This window comes from Morone saxatilis, unplaced genomic scaffold (genome assembly GCF_004916995.1).
Source record: "Morone saxatilis isolate NCDOM2014 unplaced genomic scaffold, NCSU_SB_2.0 Contig2, whole genome shotgun sequence".
In the NCBI taxonomy this organism is placed as follows: Eukaryota; Metazoa; Chordata; class Actinopteri; family Moronidae; genus Morone; species Morone saxatilis.
Window position 1 is genome coordinate 2,765,600 of NW_023339762.1, and position 7,707 is coordinate 2,773,306.

Consider the following 7,707-nt stretch of genomic DNA (forward strand, 5'->3'; position numbering starts at 1 on the left):
GACACAAGATGTCTCCTACCTCACTCTAAAGTCAATTTTCAGTGGATGTGCACTGGTGGCTTGAAGTTTTACATCACACTGTACAAGCTATATCAGAAGCAGCTGGAGCAGGACTGACTATTTGTGATGTCACAATTCATACTCTTAGGCTCCGCCCCTAAAAAATCTGACTTTCAATGAGCACAGAGAAACTTTCCACTTTCAGCAGATGAATGTGAAAACATCCTTCTAGTGTCCATCTCTGCACATACATCATTCTGCACAGTGAAGCTCAACCATTCAACTGGAACAAGGAGAAAAATCTATTTTGAGGGGAGGGGGACTTACACATTTCTTGGTGTCTTATTATTTTAAGCTCTCACATTGCCATTCTAATCATGCAGTTGTGCTGAAATGACCCTGAGGCCCTGAATTCTGAACTCGTTATTTTTGCTTTCTTGCAACACTGGAGATTAAGAAGTTGAAGCTTATTGTACTTATTGTTTTGCCCGAGGTTAAAGTATCCCCAAAATGTAAACTCAGATGTGTTTGTCTTTATTTCCTTGTCTAGAACTCAGGAATAGACATCGGGGACATTTCTGAGAGAAAAGCCCTGCGATCCAGACTCCAGTGCAGACCTTTCAGCTGGTTCCTCTCCAACATCTACCCTGAGCTACGATCCTACAGCGACACAGTTGCTTACGGAGTGGTGTGTTCATTAGTTCTCTGTATTCGTAAACCTTTCCAATTTTCAACCTCAAGCTGAGTAAATTAATTTATCATTACACTGAAAGATGAGCTTGTTAATTAAAATACACTGCTAGACATTGGATATAGGAGCCTACAGGAACAAGTCCACAAAGTCTGGATCCCAGCCCGCAGATTGAGAAACACTACACTGTACTCCTCCCTCAGTCTCCACTGGTTGCTGCACACACAGAAACTCCTCAAAGCAGAACATAAAGTATTCAGGAGTATTTGAATTCATTATGAAACTCCTTTAGCTCTGTCAAAAATTAATATGCCTTTGTTGTGGCAACTTACCAGCAAGACATTTAAAAAAATGTGTGAACATATTTTCATTTGTCTTTCCTCTTGTCACATTTAAGCCAAAAGGCAACAGTGTTTTCAAAGATACCTAATGGTGGGCTCCCATAATTAAGGCATTTTTAATGTGATAAAGGAACAAAAGTGTTGGGCTTTGCGGTCATATTTTCAAGTGTTGTGATTAACCGATTTCTTTGAGGTTGGCACTATATTTCTGGGTTCCAATAATTTTTTTCACTCAGGCTGTTAATTTTCGAGTAAGCAGTAGTGGGATTTTTTTTTTCTTTGAGCTTTATTTAAACACGCATTAACAGTTTTTATGGGCAATCGGGGGCAGTGGAACAGCAACAAACAATCTGTATTCAGCTGCTAAACCCTCCACTATGTAACCAGCTAGGCACTAACTGTGTCTGTCTCCTGTTTCCTGCTGGACAGCAGGTTTATCAGAGCTGTCTGCAGCAGCTGGGAATGATGCTGATGAGAACGGTGAGAGTGAACAAAAACAGTCTTTGTTCTGACTTTGGGGATAATAAAAAGACCTGAGGACCTAAGGTTTCTAGTGGGTTCATAGTGTAAAAGCAGATCTGATACATAGGTAGGACTAAGACCATTAGGAGCTTTATAAACCAATAATAGGACTTACTCTAGAGCATTACAGTAATCAATCCTGCAGGTAATAAAAGCATGCATTAATGTCCGTGAGTGAGAATATATATTATATATATTCACTGCTGCTAGATGTTGCACTAGAGCACCAGCATCTCAGACCAAAACAACTGGGTGCTACTACTACAAACCAAACTCCATTGTCATTTTACCTTGCATATAGTTGTAAAATACACTTCAAACTGAACTCAACAGAATAAACACCTCACCAAAATTGTCTTTCCACTCATCCAACAATAACCAGTTCCAGTTTGGTCGAAATAAATCCATAAATTTCCAACATAGATGAGAAAAAACGCAGTTTCAGGTCGCTCTCCTCACCTGCACACTGAGGGACTCACATGCACCAACATGCATGCACAGCCAGACTGGATCAGTAAACAAATCACAGAGAGGCTGAGATAGAAACACAGGACGCCTCTGCTTTGATATATTTTTACATAGCTGTTTGCTGTAATCATAATGTTGAAAATTTCATATTTATAACCTTTGAAGTATTTTGTTGTGTGGCCGTTATCTGGGCTGTCCGTGGTTACCAAAATAAAAATCATATAGAAACTGACAAAAATGGATTTAGTCTAATCTGCTTAAGCACTGACATTGCACAAACACCACCTCATGACTAAACATTTCCATTAAACTTTTCCAAGTATTTCAAGCTGTAAAACTTTTAACTTTTCCATTCCATTCCGAGTCTAATTGAACGCACAACATGGGATATATGCTTCTCTGCTTTAAGAGCTCACTTCAAATCACAGCAGCGGGGTATTGAAAGGGTGAACCTTTTTACGCCACTTAATTTCTGTATGGCTAGTCCTCTCTTCAGCTAACGGCTGTGGGAGGATTTTGCATAATTGAAAATTGACAGTAATCTGTTGAAAGCTGAGCAGAATTATCCGACCGCTCTACTGCTCCTGCTGATAGACGAAGAGGAATAAGTACTTCTTTGCCGAGTCCAAGTGCTATTCATTTATTAATTCAATTTTTGATTGTGATTTTTGATTACGGTTTCATTTCAACCTTTAAACTCCTAACTCGAGTGAAGATGTAGTTTGAGTCATCTGTCTTCTGCGAGCTTGAATGCAGTCTGAAAATCACCATCACACAGAACCTATTTCCTTCAGGTTGAATAGGTCTTATTCTGTCAGCTTTATTGACTCTGCATGACTTCAAGTCTGTCACTGAAGAGGAAAGAAGTTATGAATTGATGGTGTGTGTTTGTGTGTGTGTGTGTGTGTGTAATATGGTTCTACTCAGACATTAGCAGCAACTCAGTCTCTAACTCTGAACACAACCTTCGTGCCACCTCTTGTGTTTGTTGTTAAAAAAAACAAACACTTCAATCACAGTACGAGCTGGATTGAGTTATTTGTTGACACTACTGAGCATGTGCGGGGGCTCTGAGCGCGTGAGATGAAAGCGTTGCCACAGTGACATCTGAGAGATGTAGATATGAAGTTTACATATTTGACAAAAACAAACTCTCACAGGAGATAGCAGTTGGAGAGAGAACAACAAGTGTTCTGGTGTGATGCCATCTGTGGATGCTGTTTATACACTCATCTCTTATTTAACATGAAACATAAGCTGGATGACTCCACCGCTGCTCACACACGGAAAATATTGAACAAAGAAGAGATATTAAGACTTGTAAAGCCACTGGGTTGGTTGATTCTTTCAGCTAAATTCAGAGGTCATCAGTCCCCCCAATCCTTGTATTTTCTGTAACTTCCGTCCCAACATAAAGTTCCCCAAAAGTCGCAAAAATGACATTCCTACCCTAAAAATAAAGGGGACATGAAGTCTAGCCTGTTTACAATTTGATACCAAATGTATTTTAACCCGTTTAATCCCAAATTTTTCCTTGCAAAATAAGTGCATGCATTTAACTCCTTAGACCTCCCTAACATATAATATGTATGATTTTTTTTCATTTCATGTTGGTTATGTTAGTGAAAATGTAGGTTTTATACTCGGCAACAATTGTTGCCGGTGGGAAACCGCATAGTCTAAATTTACACAAATTCTTCAACTTTGAACTATTTACACATGTAAAGAAATAAAAAATAACATGAACATAAGTAACATATTATAACTAGGCATGGTTACAAATGTGTTTAAGAACTTTTATTCAGATACATTTACGAATATTTTCAATGCATACTGAAGGGAACTAACAAGGACATTGTATTTCAATAGTTCCTCATAAAACCGGTTGAATAACCGTAGAGCTAAAAGTGTTTGAACTTTACAAAATATAAAACTTATACTAGTTTATATAAAATAAATAAATCCCATTGTGGCAAGTACCTTAGATTGACTTAGATGCACAGTGTTATTCAACAGAAACCAAAAAAAAGTGCAGTAAGTATTTCAGTGTACCGCAAAAACAGTGCATACTGAAGGCCGCACTATTAGTGACAAAAAATTTGAATATTTATTTTTTAGCAGTTACCAGCTTTCATATAGATTTGATTTATGTTAACAAGCTTCAAAGGCTTATGCGGTTAGATTTTACTCTCCATGAAAAAATCTTGAAGCACTATATGTGGAAGTGGTACATCACACTTCTTCACATCCATACACGTGCGGTTGTAGCATCGCTCTGCATCTTTGGTTACTTTTACTGTGTTTACAGTCCAGTGATGTTTCCCATCACCGATCTTGTGGAATCCTGAGGTTTTCACAGTTGCAGATCTTCTGCCTCCCAAGAGGCGTTTTCCATGTCTCTTGAGGAGATCCAGGGATTAAAACCTTGCTGAAAAGGGTCAGGAGGTCATAATGCACTGCCAACAACATCTCTGAGTAGCAGCAACTTATTCACCATGCCACTGTGAAAGGGACCAGGCCCAGGAATTGGGCCACCACCAAACTTATTTGACCCTTATTGGCAGATCTATATCTTGACACATGAAGATCATGCAGTCCACGCACCCATGTTTTGGTTATATGTAAGGAACCAAAGTTTGGCACTTTGACAACTGCTTTTTTCTCTTTGCTCCACCTGGATGCTTGACCCTCTGAAGTATCTTTTCTAACAGTACGTGTTGCCCATGGTTATTAACACTGTTATCCTTCCATTGCACCAGTAACTTAATCCCCCTCTGTTAAGGACCTCCGTGTTCACGAGGCATTTTTTCCAAAATTCCTTTCACACCTGTGAAAGGAATGTCATGCAGATGGCACGTGTCTCAGTGTGGTAAGGGACCCATAACCGTCAAATTTGGCTCATTTCAATCAATGACGGCTAACGTGAGGTGAAAAAGGTTATCATGCACAGAGTGTGCATCCTGGAAGGACTTCTGCTTGTTCAGCCAGACTCCAAGGGACTGCACTTGGGCCTGTCCCTAAGCCAGGTTTCAGGGCAGATGTGTGTGCACTCCACGAATAGGGCTCCATGTGAAAACATGTACCACTGTGGGTGAAGCCCCAAGGCTCCACAAACTTGTAATCCAAACCGATTGTTTTTGCCCTGATGAACTGCTTGCAGCCATGCCTGCCATTTAATAGGGTATCATCGCTTTTCATCAATTGACAGCTGTTTTTAAAATGTGTAAAAAAATGGCAACTGCATCGTTGTAGGGTGTTATTCAGTGGCACTGAAGATGTGGCACACATTTTGTAGAACAGGGTTTGTCTTGGCCTTTTAGTTATCCACCAGATGAATTGAGGCATTATCTCGTCCAAAGCGGTTCCTTCCTTATTGCAGCTTGAGATGGCTTCATTGTAGACATCAGGGTCATATGACCAATACATGTGCCTCCGTGGTACTGAACTGTAGCCAGATGCGAGCAGAACCCCATAAAAACTCAGCAACTCATCCATGCTCAGATCAAGTGCCTTCCCTTTGGTTTGCATTGAGTAGAGGTTTGACATCTCAACAGTGAGCTCCCTCAGAGTAGGAGGATACATCAAAAGGAACAAATCAACAGGGTCAGGTTTAGTTTGTTTTATGCAATCTGCTGCAGTTGGACCATAGGTCACAAAATCTGGTATACCGGATGCGGCTGGGCGTCGTGATCTTTTAAAAATCCTGTCCCTATTTTGCTTATTTTGATTTTTGCTTTTTCAACTGTAGGAATGACTGTTATGTAGCACACATCACTTTGGGGTTCTTTTAAGTCTAGAAGATCCAAAACCTCTGATAGTTTTAAGCTGTGTATAGAAAAACATAAGAAAAATAGAATAAACAGCTAAAACTTTTGACACCTTGCATAACGCTATGACTATGTGTTATGCTAGCGGCAACAAATGTTGCCGTGGTTACATTTACTGTTTTTATGATCAAAAGATTTATGCAGGCATATAATTCTCATTATATATCAGTAGTAGACCCTTTAAATAACATACAAAATATTTTACTTATATCTGTTAATTAAAGTATTTTTACTTACTTCCTCTTGTACATAGTTTGAGGCAGTTTCCCGCCAGCGGTGCAAGCAGGAAGTAAAGAGGCCTGCTCATGTGACCATTCACACTAGTTACATGACATTGATAAAAATTAGAGGAGACAACATATTCTTTTATTTAGCTGCCAAAACCAAAACAGCACTTTTAGAGCTTCCAGAAGTAAAAAAAAAACAAAAGAGTGCAACTTGTTGCCGGTGGGGTTAAACGGGTTAATTGTCTTTATACAAATGTTTCCACCTCAGGTGAATCTCCTTTACTACTTTAAACTATTATCACATTTTCTGATAAACAGCTGACGTACTCAATCACTAAATGTTAAATATCTAAGCTAAATTTAAGTGCACTTAAAACAATCGAGTTATTTCAGTTTACTTTATATTATTATATAAATATAATCATTATTATGTTATATAACTCAGGATATTTCAGCTTGTTAATCATCATATGACAAGTATACATCCAAATAATTCTTAATGCTGCATTAGAGACATAACTTCAAATAACTGAATGTAATTAGTAAAATTAACCTAATTTACTGAAGTTAATTTAACAATAAATACTTGAGTTACCTCTACTTAAATTAAATATCTTTCATATCTTTAATAAACTTAGACGAAGAGTTACTTCTACTCAAATTGTTTGAGGAACTTGATTGCCACAAACTATTTAAGTGTTTATTGTTCAGGTAACTAAGTTTATTATACTGATTTCATTCAGTGAAATCAACTTAAAGGACAATGTCCGGCTAATTAAATAAATTCATTGTTGGTTTTGGTAAACATTTTATCAGACTTATATATAAATATAAGCCAAATATTAACAGACAGTGAAAATTATCATTCTGCTTTATTACAGATGTTTATAAAATAGTTAATGCTCCAATAATAGATGTCTGACATCCTGTAATACCAAAACTACTGGTAGCTACATGTTGGCTCCTCTTAATATTATTATGCATACATTCATAGATCATTTGTATTATTATTGATGTATGATATTTATTCTTATTTTATTTAACCAGGTAACAAAGTTTCACACTGAGTGCATCACAATTTCACACATATAAACTAATATTACATTATAAATTATACAGTAGAGCCCGTTACTACTATTAATACCTCCACTGCTACAACCTGCACAACAAACACTCAGATTAAAACACAACGCACACATCTGGGAGGGATTTTATACTCTGAAACACATTTTATTTGCACTTTTAACAAGATAATTCTGCCTTTTTTTAAAACAACAATCTCAGAATGATGCTGATGATGATAGAAGCTTTTAGTCTCTACAGTTATTTCAGGATGCTGCAGACAGACTTTTAACTAATACATGAAAGAAAAATACCTCCCAGCTGCTTTTAAAGTCCTTTATGAACCTTAAACAACAACCTGCACCTTTCTTTTATCAGCGGCTGCCTTTCATTTTATGTTCCAACTGCAACCCTCAGATCCTCCGCTGCCTCTCTTTCAGACGTTCCTGCTGTTGCTCACAAGATATCTAACTTTGTTATTTTACGGCAGTGCTTCTCAAACTGTGGGTTGCCCCCCCCTGGTGGGGCACAGGAACAAGTGTGAGAGCCCTAAACTGTGGAACAGCCTC

The 7,707-nt window shown here is 38.1% G+C and overlaps 1 protein-coding gene across 2 annotated transcripts in view; it reads left to right on the plus strand.

The window, feature by feature from the left end:
- The window catches only part of galnt18a (UDP-N-acetyl-alpha-D-galactosamine:polypeptide N-acetylgalactosaminyltransferase 18a), a 159,353-nt gene that overhangs the window by 107,783 nt on the left and 43,863 nt on the right, over positions 1-7,707 (plus strand). For both annotated transcript variants that reach the window (XM_035664434.1, XM_035664436.1), the window contains exon 8: positions 551-688. In XM_035664434.1, the coding sequence (XP_035520327.1) occupies positions 551-688 (138 nt within the window). The remainder of the gene's footprint in view (positions 1-550; positions 689-7,707) is intronic.